Consider the following 16,781-nt stretch of genomic DNA (forward strand, 5'->3'; position numbering starts at 1 on the left):
CTTTGTTTTGTTACAAGATTACATACATAACTACTTTAAACAGACTGTTGATGATGTCTGGTTTGCTGAGAAGAATATCTGGACCGAAGAGAGAGGAAGCTGGAGAAAAGCGCATAATTCTTATTCACCAATGTTAATAAGGTGATTAAATCAATATAGAATACATGAGAGAGAGAGAGGGAAAAGCGTATATAATATTAATCTGAAAACTTCGACGAATACTGCCTGGATGTGAGGACAGCAGGTATTTTATGGAAATTGGATTGGATTCATTTGGCTTGGGATAGGGACAGGTGCGGGTGGGGATTACGTACACGGTACCCTCCAGAACGTTGTTTTGCACATGAATCAATTTAAACTGAAAAAATGTAAAATTTCTGTCAAGTACTACCTGCTGGTGGAGCCTGTTACACTTTCCTTTTTGATGTTTCATGGCCCAGGGACTTGTACATCTGGTGTTCTTTAACTTTCTATGAATTAAGTTAGGCAAATATACGTCTGAAAGTCTAGGCCTACCCTAATTTTAGGCTTCCTGCGTTTCAAATATCTCTTGCTTCTGCTTTCATCTCCGAGTAATGTTACGTCAGCTTCTTCGTCATCTTCGACTTCTGATTTCTGGTATACAGAAGCGTCGGCCATTCCCTGGTAACACAATCACTTCTTACATCTTGGCTCTCAAACATTGTGTTCGTACAGTTTCAGAGTAGTTTGTCACAATTGTGGGTTGTTCACTGTTTGTTATCAATGCATATAAACTTCTTCTGATCAGTTAATAATATTGTAACTCATCATCAGAAGATGTATTGTGTTACAATTAATATGTTGCTGGACATTATCCATCATCTTGTCTGTTCTTAAAAAAACCGTCTAGTTTCTATTAAAAACACAACGTTTCGGGAACTGGAATCTGTCCCCGTCTTCATGTAAAACCTACTCAGTTGGGTCCAATAGACAGAGCTAGCCTCTATCTCCGGAGATAGGTCCGGACTCTGTCTGTTGGACCCAACTGAGTAGGTTTTACCTGAAGACGGGGACAGATTCCAGTTCCCGAAACGTTGTGTTTTTAATAGAAACTAGACGGTTTTTTAGGTCCGGAGATAGAGGCTAGCTCTGTCTATTGGACCCAACTGAGTAGGTTTTACCTGAAGACGGGGACAGATTCCAGTTCCCGAAACGTTGTGTTTTTAATAGAAACTAAACGGCTTTTTTAAGAACAGACAAGATGATGGATAATGTCCAGCAACATATTAATTGTAACAATTTACCATCATCACAAACTTTTAGATCTTATATGTATTGTGTTGCTTATATTCTAGAAGGTATTGTTAGTACTGCATATGGTAATAGTAATGTTTATATCTGAAGCTCTGAAAATTAAGAGATTTGTTTAGAGTTGCGGAACAACTAGTGAGTGTTGTTACGACATATGTATTATGTTATCTCTTCGCGAAGTGGATAACATGAACGAATATTGGAGAGACGTGTCTGCCTGTCGACTTCGGTGTTCCATCTTCGAAACTACTCAGTCAGTTTCTTTAGAAGTTAGTATATTTGAGGACTGGGACAAAAACTATTCGGAATACGCCTTATCGTAATTGTTGTTAGTATCGGTACGAGAGTGAGTGGATTCACTTAGCTCACGATAGGTTCCAGCGGCTGGCTGTTGTGAACAAGGTGATGAATCTTGGGGTTTTATAAACATATTCTTAGTCATCCGAAAACCATCATTATCTCACGAAGGACTGTATTTATTAGAGTTAGTTAGCCGGTTGTCATTCCAATAATAATCCTCGCTTGCGTGAAGCTCAATCCGAATTTCATAAATTTCCTCTAAAAAAACTTTGCAGAGCAAAAATCTGCTAGATATAGTATATAAATAATGTTACAGCCTACAACTTTTTAAATAATATCCGATGCGGTGTATACCGTATTTAACAAAAGTTACGAACAAACAAAACAAAACAAACTCCGTGGCCCGTAGTCCGTAAGAGAACTATACCAACCGAGCGACCGCCGCTTGTCGGCGAAGTTAGTGCCAACTTTTGCGGAAAGAGGATGTCATGTGGTCAGCGATCGGATCCCCACGGCTGTTAATCTCGGTTTTATAGACCGGAGCCGCCATTTCCTTGAAGTAGCTCCTCAGTTATCCTCATGAGGCTGAGTGGACCCCGTTCCAGACCCACTACTTCTCTGAAAGTCTGTTAGCGTCGGGAATTGAACCCGGGACCTATGGCTCTGTACAGGAACTCTGACCACTAGACCACAGAGGCGGTCTAACAAGAGTCAAAAGAATGTTTTACCTCAGTAACATCTGTCTGTTCGGCGCAGCTCTGAACTAAGCTTTATTATTCGTCAGTGGTTTTCAGTTGTCATTTAAATAGCGAAAGGGCGCGAGGACTACGTCTACTGCTCTCACAGTAACAGCTGACATAAATTTCTGGAACTGTTCAGCTCGTCGACTCTTGCGAGCACTAACTAGATGTTAGATCTAAAAGTGTGTGACGATGGTACTCATATATTGCTACAAGTATTATGTTTTTGGACATAATCCATCGTCTTGTCTATTCAGAAAGCGTGGGGATATTTTATTATATCAATAAATAAAATTACCTGCTTAGAAGAATAGTATTTTGTCCACCAGTCAATTTCTTCATTGTCGGTAACACTCTTTGTTCTTACTGCTGTAGCCGTCTCATTGTTTGACTCTTCCTTCTCGGGGTTTCTTCGAAATGTAAGGAATGCAGAAACCTGTAAGAAGTACCAACGTCAAGTAATGTTGGCATGGCACTTATTAGGTTACCGAAGGATTAGCAATATTATATTTAAGCATCCTGTTACACTCACACAATATATGAGACAAACTCCGTCTTAAATGCAACAATTTAATTGTAGTTCTTCCTTCTTTCCTTCCTCCACACTACATGTTTCGGCCCTAAATGGCCATCGTCAGGTGTATATTCTTACGTAGCTGCTACACTGCCCGTAGTTTAAAATTTAAAACCCCAGTCTTTTCAATTGTATGTATGTATAAAATCTTTGTTAACCTACACACGTCAATTTGATTTCCAAAATTGGCACTTTTTAAAACTTCAATTTCAAATTAAAATGTCTTTCAATTTTCCCTTCTTTTCCAAATTTTAAAAATTAAAATTTCTCGGGGTACTCGCCGTATGTCTATAGTGCTGCAGCGGCCACTTCTTGTTTTATCGCTGTTCAGGCATTGTTCTGTGTAGACTCTCTGTGCGTGTGCCGCTGTCTATCTTTAATACGTGTGTGTGAGCACACTATAGAAATAGGGCGAGTACCCCGAGAAATTTTAATTTTTAAAATTTGGAAAAGAAGGGAAAATTTAAAGACATTTTAATTTGAAATTGAATTTTTAAAAAGTGCAAATTTTGGAAATCAAATTGACGTGTGTAGGTTAACAAAGATTTTATACATACATACAACTGAAAAGACTGGTTTTTTAAATTTTAAACTACGGGCAGTGTAGCAGCTACGTAAGAATATACACCTGATGATGGCCATTTAGGGCCGAAACATGTAGTGTGGAGGAAGGAAAGAAGGAAGAACTACAATTAAATTGTTGCACTTAAGACGGAGTTTGTCTCATATAGAAGGATTAGCCTTTGTAAGTTAAAAACAAAGTGATTTGTAATTTTTCTAAAATTAAATCTGGATTTTTTCTAAACAAACCTGAAGGTCCCGGGTTCGAGTCCCGATGAAGTTTTTTTTTTCATTGTACTTAATCCTTTCAGCCGCACTATGGCCCTGGGGTCGTCTCAGCTTCCAACAGAAATGAGTACCAGCAATCTTCCTGGGGGGTAAAGGACAGCCGGCGCGTAAGGCTGACAACCTTACCGCCATCTGTGAGCCGATTGTCTAGAAAATGTGGGAACCTCAACGTCTGACAATCCTACGGGCCTCCATGGCCTCTTACAGGGATAACTTTACCTTTTTACCTTTATGTAGTCTTCAATTTATGACGTATGGAACGTGCTTGGAAAGTGGGATGGCCAAGACTAGTCCGGGGAAATTACCGACTTGCGTCTGACGGCACAACAGCGCCGTGTAATTAAATTCCTGTATTTTCCAAAGGCAAACAGTGGACAGAAAGCCGTAATTCAAACCCAACTCAATGTGAGGGGTTTTATAATGTTACAGTTACCACAAAGCCGTGCACTGAGACAAACATTTTTGCAGCATTAGTTACAAGTAGATTCTATAGGGTTTTGACGATGACTGGATCTGCTTCCGACTTCAGGTGAGGGGGAGAAACCTTTCTTTCTACGGGACCCAGCACAGTAAGTGTCTCCCCGCACCTGAGGACGGAAACTGATCTGGTTTCCGAAACGTTGTGTTCTCTGGGGTTTTTTTGAATACAGGATAATGGAAGAAGTAAAAAAAAACAGTCATTCTGTTCGTAACGTGTAGAGTTACCCAAAATTTGCATTTTACGCTATGTACATTAGTTGAAGAAAAATGTTTCACACCGTCGCAATACTGTAATTTTCAATGCTACCGAAAACTTTATCCAACGAGGAGCTCAGACATCTGTTGCTATACAAAACACCATGAATCTACTTTGGCGAGCCCTAGTCCCTTTCCTGACATTATAAAGTCGAGCGACTGACCGAGAGACAATTTAACTGTGTATCGATATAGTCTGGTTTCTAAGGCTTGCTATTCGCACCGATTTTCAGGTATACCGATCAGTTTGTTTCTATAACACCAAAAACAGAAGTATTCTGCAGAAGGAATTTTACCTTCACACTCCGAACGCTGTATTATTATTATTATTATTACTATTATTATTATTACTACTATTACTACTACTACTACTACTACTACTATTGCTACTACTATTATGTAGCCTTTTGTTGGGCCTTGGCCGCTTTTTCAGTTTCTTGATTCTGTACACAGTCGGTAGGACTCCTGGACGGGCGATCATCCCGTCTCAAGGCCGCTACCTACACACAGAACAACACAGACACAAAATAAAAGCACGCAGACATCCATGCCCTGAATGGAATTCGAACCCACGATCCCAGCTTTCGAGCGAGCCTTAGACCACGCGGCCACTGTGATCGGCACTAAAGCTGTATGTATAAGCTTAAATCTGCTTCCAAACATTGATGAAGGAAGAATATTAGGCCAGTCGTTTTCTGAATACAATTTAATTGTGAGAATGGTTCCTCATAGGCCAGAGGAGCATAAATTTTTCGTTTATACAACGCCAACTGGCTCTGCAACCAAACTGGAAGCTGTTAGTTTGGTTTTATGTTTGCATTTACGTTCTCCAGCGCTGTGCTGGGTGAAATTCTATTCACTTACCGTAGCAAGAGGCCACTTCTTCTTTCTGGGGGCCAATAATGGTGTGTCCTCTTCGTCGTACATTGACGTGCTGGTTTCGTCACAAATCATTTCAACATAGGTACCTGCGCAACCAGACGTACCACAACGTGAGGCTATTCTTAATTTGTATAAATTATTTAAGAGAGGATCTTAGAAAGAATAGGCATATGTCTACATTAAAAACAAGTTAACTTTACAGTATATAACTTGCGGGATTTGAGGTTCTCACAGCGGTGGTTATGAAGAGCTCTCTTATTCCGAAAAAAAGGTTGACTTTCGACTGAATACACAGCGTTACTTCCCGGACAACAGAACTCTTCAGTATATAACTTATTACAGACTGAAATTAAGAAACTTCTTTTATTCATCTCGTACTATCACAGACCTAGCGTGTCCGAATCAGAATAAATTTCGAAATAATATTGTTAGTCGTTGTAGGAGTTCTTCACTCTGATATATCCCAGTTACCAGAAAGCTAGCGTTACAGAGAGAACATAACTTGATTGCAAAATATGCAGTGTACTTAAGAGGTGCTTTCGGCAGAATGAATTTAAGTCACGTGCTAATATTAAAGCTATTCCAACTACTTAGAAAAATGTAAATAATTAGTGCGGCTTGTAAGACGGAACAGCGTGGGACAAATGTACTTTATACGACGTATAAAGTGTTTAAATACGGGTTCTGCTGTTTTGTATAGTGTCAGTTTCCGTAGGTCCAAGTAAAGTTTCGGGGATTTTCTTTCGTTTATGTTGGCATTGTAATTCAATTTTACGTGAGGTTAGAGTAGGTAGTTAGTTAATCGAAGTGGATCATAATTTTGGATAAGTTCCTGTAGTCCTCGTAACACGTCACACGGACAGTGTCCAAGGCAACGTCGAGGTCGGCGTAGGTTCAGGCGTCATGGGCTACATCCCTTCCTCTTCATAATTCACCAGTAACACCAACCGACGCTAAGTTATCTGCGCAACTGTAAACGCGGGGTTGTATAAACCAATAATCAGTTTAACTTCTGAACATTGGAACTGACTTCAAATAATTCAGTCCTTTTGGAACAGAAAGATTATGGCAGTTATTTCGTTTTATTGACCGTTACTTACAATTTGTCCTTCTCCGTGGTAAGATGACGGTTTGCATTTTGGCCGCCCACTGCTCCTGGGTTTCCGGTTCCACCAGGAAACGAGCGACGGTTGGCTGGACGTGAGTGCCGAAGTACGAACGGAAACAAGCGTCATTGTAAACTGTGAACGTAATGCATGGACAGTACATTCTTTCCTCCGGTATCATCTGGAAGAAAAGTAGTATAGTTAACAAGGTAAAACTATCTGTGTAACAGACCGTGGAGGCTCATAGGGTCGCCTTTTACCTTTCCCCCGCCCGGAAGATTCGTGGTACTCATTTCTGTCAGAGGCTGCGTCGACACCAGGGCTAAAGTGCGGCTGGAAGGATTGGGTCAAGTGAAAAATCCAATGACCACATCGGGAATCGAACCAGCGATCTTCCGGCTTGTAACATAGTTTCTCAACCAACTGCGCTACCGCGTGCCTCAGTATTGCTAATATCACTTGAAATAACTTGGAACATCTAGTTAGTTAGTTAGTTATTTAGAGAGGGTGGGTTTCCCCATGCACCGCGACCAGTTTGATCTATTGTGCTTCCCTCTATGATATTCTACCAGTCTCTATATCCTACCGATAAATGGTGCGTACCATCAGTCCCGCCGAGCAAGCGAGTTCGGCCACTTGCTTAGCGGTATCTATAATGCTTCCCCCATCTATCAGAGGCCTTAGAGACTATTGTTGGGCGGGAAACGTCCTGGAATTTGGCTCAGTGATCCCCTTTGGGGATATGAGGTTCTTTTTCGTGCCGTGAAACATCTAGGTACTTCTGATAATGATTACCAGTTCTGTCAAATGATGGAACAGTAATGAAATGGAGTAATAGCAGAGCTAAATGTGCATAGGGTATTTAACAGTAAGCAGAACTGCCTGACTGATGCTCCTGGTGTACATATACTGCATGCAGATTATTACCGGACAGGAACAATAATAATATCAATAATAATAATTCCCGTAACTTGTAATTTTATAAGTAATTTAATTTTTTTTTTGGCTTCGTGTCGCTGAGGATCTTCATTAATGCATACAGGAAAGGCAATATAATATATCAATTAATATGGTTTAACTCCCAAATCACTAGACGAATTTTGATAAAATATCATTCGTTATGAAAACGAATCGATAGTCGAATTACATTTTGGTCAATACCGTTTCACAATAGGCTAATTTCTATTTTACATGAAGTTCATATTCAAACAGTACGGTTCATAACAAGATATAGGTCCATTATAACTTTTATTGTAAAACACTTCATGGCATGGAATGCCATATAACGAGATAAGAGGAGAAAACACTTTATGCAGTGTAACCAGTAATATATCTACTTTTATGTTCCTTGTAACTTTTATAGAATTTTATACGTATTGGAAATTCTGTATATCACAAAACGGTACAATGTTCCGTTCGTGTCCGGCTAGGAGCTTCATATTTTCACAATTGAGCGACTGTGTTACTGTACTAACCGTGTCTACTTGAAGTACAGGGTTCTCAAAGTTCGGAGTCTCTTTCATGTTTTGTATCACAGTGGATTTCAGATCAACTCCTCCGCACTCCATAACCACTCGCGGCTTCATTTTGGAAAACAAATGACAGTGCTTCACTTCCCGTATTCCCCAAAAGAGTACCTCAATTCTGAAAGCATTACAGCAATATTAAAGATTTCATAAATCTATATAACATAATATACAGAGTGATGCAAAAGTCTCGATCCATTTTCGTGAATTCATCAATCTTTTTTGTTTGTTTCTGCCTAATGAAGCAATATGCTCAACACTGAAGAGAGAGTAGCAGTTGTTTCCGCGTGATTGCGTGGATTAAGCTACCAACATGTGCAACAAGGTTTTGAACGAAAATTCAGGAAACCAGCACCTACTAAAGCCAGTATCCGCTTCTAGTTAACAAGTTCAAGCGAAGAGGAAGTGTGCTCGGTAAGAAACGTTCAGGCAAGCCGTAGACTTCTGAAGAGGACGTAGGGCGTATACAGCAAGCAATTTAGCAAAGCCCACTTGACATACTAAGGACAATTGCTTGAGATTTTTTATTTTAAACTTAAGAAACGAGCGTATTATCTTCAAGTGCGCCGCTGCCTCAATAGCACTAATCGGAACACATGGATAGACAGAGCTGCACCGAAACATTGGGCGCCACGCTCCCCGTCTTTGCTTGGAGCTTCATTTTTTTTTTATTGCTAGTGGGGTTGGTCTATGTCCCTTGTACTGCGGCCACTTCTGCCCTGTTGTACCAGCCCCAGATGATAGGTGAGGGTGACTGTGGAGGAATTGGTGGAATGAAGATTGGCAGGGGAAACCGAAGTACTCGGAGAAAACCTACCCCAGCGCCACTTTATCCACCACAAATCCCACTTGATCAGACCCGGGATCGAACTCGGGCCGCCGCGGTGGGAAGCCAGCGACTAACCGCTTGAGCTATGGCGGGGCCAGGGGCTTCAATAGGTGTAAGGTGTACAGAATAAAGTGTCTTGACCTTCATGACCTACAACAACGCATTTACATACTAGCACAAGCACTGACACCCAACATGCTTCATGATGGTTTAAGAGCTGCTGTTGACCACTGGGAACAATGTCTTGAAATGGAAGGGGGGGGGGGAAAGTGGAGCTGTATTGATATTTTACACAACAGTGACACCCATAACGTATCTAACATTCATTAATTTTGGCGAAGTCGTTCTGTAAAATCGATCGGGGCTTTCGGATCACTCTGTATAATTAATCATAAGTATCCTCCCATCACACGGGTGCAGGCACATCCAGATGAAAATAAGATCTGAAAACAAATAGGCCAGTAGGTAGTGCCCAGGAAAGAAGAAAATCCGGAAAAATGACAGCGCAAATCCCAGAGCCGCTCTTCCACACAATTAGTCTTCTAATCGGCGTGTCGGCTAGAGAAATAACAAGGGTAAAAATGAATGAAATAATGCATATGCTTCTAAAAGTACACTGAAGTAATTAACCTGCTGACTTGATTTCTTGTTTTAAGCGTGTTCTTTCTTGTTCTTTTTAATAAGATTTGAAGACATAAATTATTTTTTATTCCACGCTCATTTCTTGTATTCGGCGTTACACTTTACTGGGTAACTGATACGTGACCCAGTTTTTGCTTGTAGGAGTATGTGTTAATTTGCACAATCTAATCATTTATTACAGAATACCGAATAATATGAAGATTATAGTTCTGGCCACTTGCCTATATGCCATCATTTTGGGTGTAATTTCTGGCGGCACTCTAGTCACAGGGTCCTGCATCATCTGCTCTGGCATGTCTATCTGTGATGCGTCTCCAGATAACTGAAAGGAAGCAGAACATCTAATGCTGAGTTACGTTACAATATCTTAGTATCACATCGTGGATGAGGTGCAGTGTCTGCGTGGCTACGTAAATTCAACCTGACATCTACTGAGTGTCTGGCACACTGTCGTGTTTTGGACATATTGGATTTACTTAGAAACAGAAAGTCAATTGAAGAAAGCAGTCTTCTGGGATTTGGCACCGTGTATATGTGGTGTTAACCGACGTTTCGGAGGAACGTATCGCCCCCATCTTCAGGGTAGAAGAAAAAGTATAAGAAATCTTATACTTTTTCTTCTACCCTGAAGATGGGGGCGATACGTTCCTCCGAAACGTCGGTTAACACCACATATACACGGTGCCAAATCCCAGAAGACTGCTTTCTTCATAGTCACCGCCGTGAAAGCCTCAAATCTTAGAAAGTCAATTGTCCGACCAAGTTCAACAGACTGTCCTAGGTGCATTGTCGAATTTTAATGCGTTCGTGTGCCCCGTACTTTCAACTAAATACTCAGTGAAGACCCTGATATTTCAACCCAAGTTCTACCATTTATACCAGCCACTGACAATTTTCGTCTATAATAACATTTATCAATTCACTTTCCACCGGTGAGGGGCTGCTTCTTTAAAACTGTAGTATAACTGGCAGATAGGCACGAATGCCTACAGCAACTGAGGAGCCTATAAACGCACAACAACCAATACTGCTATTGCTGCTACTACTACTACTACTACACGTACTGCTGCCGCTTGTCGGCGAAGTTAGTGCCAACTTTAGCGGATAGAGGGTGTCGCGTGGTCAGCGCAACGAATCCCCACGGCCGTTAATCTCGGTTTATCTACACCGGAACCACTATTTCCTTGAAATAGCTCCTCAATTATCCTCACGAGGCTGAGTGGACCCTGTTCCAGACCCACTACTTCTCAGAAAATCTGGTATCGTCGGGAATCGAACCCGGGCCTCTGGATCTGTAGCCAGGAACTCTAACCACTAGACCACAGAGGCGGTCACTGCTGCTAATAATAATAATAATAATAATAATAATAATAATAATAATAATATAATGTGGATCTATACATCCACTCCCCAATACGCCTACACGGCACAGTACTTTATTAGTTAAACACATGGACAACTTTACCTTTACCTACTATTACTGCTTCTACTTAAAGACAAATGTCTTTCCTCGTAGGTCACAGTGGTTACAAATAAATAGAGACAGAAAAGCCAACAAGGAAGGATAAATTGTTCAGTACGCGCACCTCAAGTAGGTGGAATGCTGCTAACATTTCCCCCGTGAATTCGTCGCCATTGAACAAACTGTACCGCTGGAGACGAGGTGGGCTGTATGATTCCTCCAACAGCTTGACCTGCGGTGAAGCGGTGGCACGGCCGACCAGTTCCTTCTTCTGCTGAAACAGTACGAAGTCTGAGAATTGAAACAGTAACGCGAAAGACGCAGACTTGAATTCTGTCTTGTCCGAATATCGGCCACTCTAGCTGCTATATGGTTGTGTTCGTAGTTTTTCCGAATGAACTTAAAGAAATTGCGGTACAATAATAATCTGTGGGCGCTGCACTCCTTGATGAACCTTGGCCTGTGTTTTACAGTTTCTTATTCATATAGACAGTCGGTAAGACTCCTTGAGCGAGGGATCAGCCAGCCACAAGGTCGTTGCCTACACAGGATAACACAAACACAGAATTAAGACAGACAAACATCCAAGCTTCGAGTGTGATTGGAACCCACGATCCAGTGTTTGACCGGGCGAAGACAGTTCATACATTAGACCGCACAGCCAGTGTGACCGGCAGAATGGCAGTATAGTATCTTTAAATAAGCTACGATTGTCCCAACCTAAATCCTATATGCTCCTACCCTTTATGAACATTCTCATTCCACGATGTGTAATATATGTAGTTGATTGATTTTCCTGAGCAGCTCTATCTTACGGGATATGACGCCATGTAATCCGTTGAAAATCAACTGATGTTTCGGAAGAACATATCGGCTCCATCTTCAGGGTCGAAGAACAAGCCGAACAAGAAACCAGCGTGAAAACAACTGGCAAGCAGGCTCTGTTTTCACCTTCTTTCACGCTGGTTTCTTGCTAGACTTATTCTTCGATCCTGAAAATGGAGGTGATAAGTCTTTCCGAAATGTCCGACTACATGGCGTTATCTCCCCAAGATAGTACTCTAATTTAATAGTGCCTACTGAACATTTTAATGGAAAGTGGTGACAAATTTAATTACATTGGTATTGTACAGTATACAAAAACTTACAATCACGTCCTTGTCCAGCACTTCTATCATAATGGTGGGAGGATGCAACTTGATGTAATCACGAGAACCATAGAGAATCACGTCCCAGAACACTAGTGTCTCGTCCCACGTAGGGTCTAGCTTCGCCGGCACAACCTGTTAACAGAATACTCAGTAAAATTAAAGTGAATCATGGGAATTTTGGATTGTGTTCTGAGAAAGAAGATGCGAGTGTACGAAGCTGACAGGTCTGACTCACAACAGAAATCACAGGAGGCAAATCTTATGATGGCAATGTATATTCGAATTTTTCATGCTTTTCATGATTTTTCTCGCTCCAGTCTATATTTGAGTGCATTAAAACGGACAATTACATCGTCCTTTCCCATCTTTCCAAACCTGACATTCATCCTCTCATTCGATAATATAAAACCATGCAAACAAGCAACAAAAACAAAATCCGTTGCCCCTGTAGTCCGCAAGCGAACCATACCGACCGAGCGACCGCCGGTTGTCAGCGAAGTTAGTGCCTACTTTAGCGGATAGAGGGTGTTGAATGGTCAGCGTAACGAATGCCCACGGCCGTTAATCTCGGTTTCTAGACCGGAGCCACTATTTTCTTGAAATAGCTCCTCAGTTATCATCACGAGGCTGAGTGGACCCCGTTCCAGACCCACTACTTCTCGGAAAATCTGGTAGCGCTGGGAATCGAACCCGGACTTCTGGATCTGTAGTCAGGACTCTGACCACTAGACCACAGAGGCGGTCAATATAAAACCACGCACTTAAGAAAAAGCATCTTGAAACAAACTACAGACATTTCTTTATGTGCAGTTATACGTAATACTGCAATCTAGTGTTGCATCCTGTGTATGGCGCTCACAAATATAAATGGTGGGGCTACCGTCATACAAACAAATATTTTTATTATTCCACACAACATGTTTCGGCGCAGACAGGCCGTCATCAGGTGATACGTGAGGAGTATAAGAATGAAGACGGAACACATACAAGAACTGTAATGTCAGCATGAATTTGTTAGTTGAATTAAGTCCTGTCCCACTTAGTGTCATATAATCATTAGATTTTCAACCTAGAAACAGATATACACGTACTGAACTTAAAGAAATTAAAAATAAAAGACTGTAGGGAGAATAACACTGTAAAATGTGGGGGGATTTTCCAGGGAGAGGGAATATTGAGGAATGTCAGAAAATACAAGGTTGAGGTGATAAGGTGAGTATGTTGGAGGAGGGTGTATTTAAGGTACGGTGCACTATATCATGGTACCTCTGAGAATATGTAAAATTCCTGTTACCGCGTATTAATTGTTGCTTTTATCACTGTCCATACTTCAGTGCTTTAAGCTACTAGCGGGATGGACATAGTTTCATAAAATTTATTTCTCTATCTTTCATTTTGCAGTCCCATACTCTTGTTGAAATTTAATTACTTTTATCTCCAAATTGATATTCTCAAATATTGAAATTTTATATTGTACATGACTAAATGGATTTATTTATTCAGCTTATTTATCATATGCATTATTCTATATCTTAAAGGATGTTTTCCTTTGAAGACCATTGGTTTAATTTCATTTTTTTTTGGAACTGTTAAGTTGTAACCTGCAGTTACACAAGCTAGTTTTTGTCTCTTGATATTATTACTTGTTGCTTGTTTATTAACTATATCTTCCATTTACATACCTTAGTATCCTTGTTCTGGGAACCCAGGACTATTCTCACAAAAGAATCGCACAGCGCTGTTTTGTCAGATCCCTGTTTAAGCCAACCTTGGTAAATGAAAGCACGGCATTCGAAGACCTGAGAAGAAAAATCCGTCTCTAGTCAGTAACTTTAAAAATTGCGTGACTTGGAACTTACTTCTGATTACAAAATTTAAGACATATAGAAATGATACAGTTACTAACATGGGACATGTTTTACTAGCCTGTTTTAAATTAGGCAAAATAACAAGCAACAATTATGGTAATTAAATTTGGGTAAGACTTGAACCCACGCTGACCTTACAAAGCATAGCGGAAATTTCGGAAGCAAAATTAACTCTTTACAGAACATTACTGTCATCGTCATAATGTTGTATTTTAGCGTCCTGTTGCACTGATCTTCGTCCATGATATGTCATCGTCATCATCATGTTCACATGCAAAAGGGATTCAATAGGGTGTCCTAGGTTTTTGAGGCTGGCTGTGTTTCAGACACAAATATATATATTGTTACGCAAACACGTTACAATATATACTCAATACCATTGTATATATATATATACAATGGTATTGAGTTAAAATTCTACGCAGTTTTGTAGTCCAGTCGGCATAGAGAAGAGGCTACGAACCGGACAGTCGAGGAGTCTGGGTTCGAATCCCGGCAGAGACAAAAATATTTCTCTGTTCCAAATAAGGTTCACCCAGCCTCATATCCAGCGCGTAATAGAGGCTGTTCTTCTGAGGGCAAAGCGGCAGGGGTGTAAAGGTGATTATTCACCTACATCTAGTCTTCATTAAGACTTAATTAATTAAAACCCAAAGATAAGTTTACCTATTGCCTTACATAGTTTTGCAGTTAGTAATGGAATGGAGACTGTCATGTGAACTGAGGAGTATGTTAAATAACAGGAAATTATGCCCAGTTTGTCAGAGCTTTCCATATCACTTAAATCCGGAATATAAACGCCTCTCCGTTGGAATCAGTTCATATCCGAGAAAATTTTAGACGATTTGTATAACCTACTTCAAACTTTAAAGCTAACACTGCTGCGATCAGTGTTCTGTACTAAGTACTTACTAAGATACACGTCACATGAGGCCTTGTATAGACCTAAATAATATGGCGAAACTTTTGGTGATGCAAGGGAGACACTCTCATGAACATTGCTATGATTCAGTAAGTACTGCAGATTTTCAACTTACTTTGTATCCTAAGTCAACCCAGTAGTCGGCCATTTTAAAAATATCTGCTACTAATTATTTCACAAGCTACAACAACAGCTGACAGTGTTCATTAAGTTTTTGGTGCGTTTGTAGTGAAAAATTTCAAAAATGAGCTTGTTTACATCACCAAGTCTGACAAGTTGTACCTATTTGCATACAATGCACTGTAGTCACTTAAAAGTCAACTGACGTTTCGGAGGAACATGTGGCAACCATCTTCGGGATTGAAGAATAAGCCAAGTGAGAACCCAGCATGAAGCATGTAACAAGCTCTGCCTGGCTTATTCTTCGACCCTGAAGATGGAGGCGACATATTCCTCCAAAATGTCAATTGACTTTCAACGGAATACACGGCGCTGTATCCCAGAAAGCAGAACTCTGCATAACCACTGCTGTGAGGACCTATGTCTGTCCACATATAATAATTTGAGAAATTTAAACGGATTTTCACTGAACTTCGTACACTTGATGAAGAGAACAAATTCTGTTTCCAAAGAGTTGTGTTTGAAAATCCTTGGGACGAAAACCGTACTCATGATAACAATTATGTTAGTGTTTCAGGATTTCCATAACTCGGTAGGACATGGAGGTTTAACCGCATCATAAAATTCCCCAGAAACCGTTGAACAGGACTCTAAAGGTTCGGCCACACAGAGCGCTACGCTATGTTCGCTACGTACGCCACGTACGCTGTGTACACTCTGCGACGCAGCTAACATAGGGAACATAGCGTACGTAGCGTACGGAACTCTGTTGTGGCCAGTCACATTGGCAATAAAGGGAGATATTTTTCTGTTCGTATAGCGAATATAGCGTACGTAGCGCTCTGTGTGGTCAAACCTTTAGTAGGCCCTGTCATACGTTTGGATCTAGGCCTATCCTTGCTCAACGTGAGCCCTCAACCGTACACCTTACTGAATGATCAATTTGTCTTTCTTCTTTCGTAGTTTCCATCTGTAAGAACTTATTGCTACTTGAAGAAAGAAGTCTTCTAAGATGTGGCGCCGCTCACGCTGGTTCGCTCGCAGATTTCTTCTTGTCTTCTACCCTGAGGATGGAGGCGATACGTTCCTTCGAAACGTTGGTTAACATAATATTTACACGGCGCCACATCCCAGAAGACTGCTTTCTTCATACTCACCGCCGTGAAAACGTCAAATCTTACATTATTGCTACTTGATTATAATTGTAGGCTAATGAGCAGATTCTCACATGTTTCTCCGCGTAGCGAATAAAAGTAGGTACGGGCGCAAGCTCACTGGGGTGAGATCCGAAGCCTTCCACAGGTTCATAGCCTGTGGGCAGCGAGTCGAAACAGAGGTTCCTATGTTTTGATGGTCCCAGCCACAATGCAATGTCAAGATTAGCCGTTATCACCTCTGGAGAATTCTCTTTCTTCTCTGGACCCTGAAATGAAAAGAGTTAAATAATTTCTGCATATTGAACGAGTCTGTGCAGTGACGGCACCCTTTCACATGTCGGAGATCCCTGCTTTAATTAGCAGTGACAATATCAACTAAACTGACAGCAGATTTTCTCAGATCCTCGAAAAAAAATGTTGAAACAAAGAATTAAAAGAAGTAACAATTCATTCTCCAAGACTCATAATAATAATATTTCCCACACCTCTACAGCTGATAAAAGTGACATCACAGTAATTTAATTTTAAGATGACAAGAAATTCTGGGAACAACTAATCTCCTTCTCTCCAAACCGGTTAATGCTGTTTGGGGAAACAGTCGCTGTTTACTGTGAGAACCATAGGGAGAGAGAGAAGTTGCGGCCGT

The 16,781-nt window shown here is 40.8% G+C and overlaps 1 protein-coding gene across 1 annotated transcript in view; it reads right to left on the reverse strand.

The window, feature by feature from the left end:
* Window positions 1-16,781, reverse strand: part of LOC111861796 (otoferlin) — a 69,512-nt gene that overhangs the window by 25,649 nt on the left and 27,082 nt on the right. Inside the window, exons 11-20 of the mRNA XM_033750458.1 lie at window positions 16,207-16,401; window positions 13,751-13,867; window positions 12,066-12,200; window positions 11,042-11,188; window positions 9,677-9,777; window positions 7,934-8,102; window positions 6,453-6,639; window positions 5,335-5,438; window positions 2,611-2,748; window positions 517-642 (exon numbers count right to left, since the gene is read on the reverse strand). Coding sequence (XP_033606349.1) covers window positions 517-642; window positions 2,611-2,748; window positions 5,335-5,438; window positions 6,453-6,639; window positions 7,934-8,102; window positions 9,677-9,777; window positions 11,042-11,188; window positions 12,066-12,200; window positions 13,751-13,867; window positions 16,207-16,401 — 1,419 coding nt within the window. The remainder of the gene's footprint in view (window positions 1-516; window positions 643-2,610; window positions 2,749-5,334; window positions 5,439-6,452; window positions 6,640-7,933; window positions 8,103-9,676; window positions 9,778-11,041; window positions 11,189-12,065; window positions 12,201-13,750; window positions 13,868-16,206; window positions 16,402-16,781) is intronic.

The sequence above is a fragment of the Cryptotermes secundus genome, unplaced genomic scaffold (assembly GCF_002891405.2).
Source record: "Cryptotermes secundus unplaced genomic scaffold, Csec_1.0 scaffold598, whole genome shotgun sequence".
In the NCBI taxonomy this organism is placed as follows: Eukaryota; Metazoa; Arthropoda; class Insecta; order Blattodea; family Kalotermitidae; genus Cryptotermes; species Cryptotermes secundus.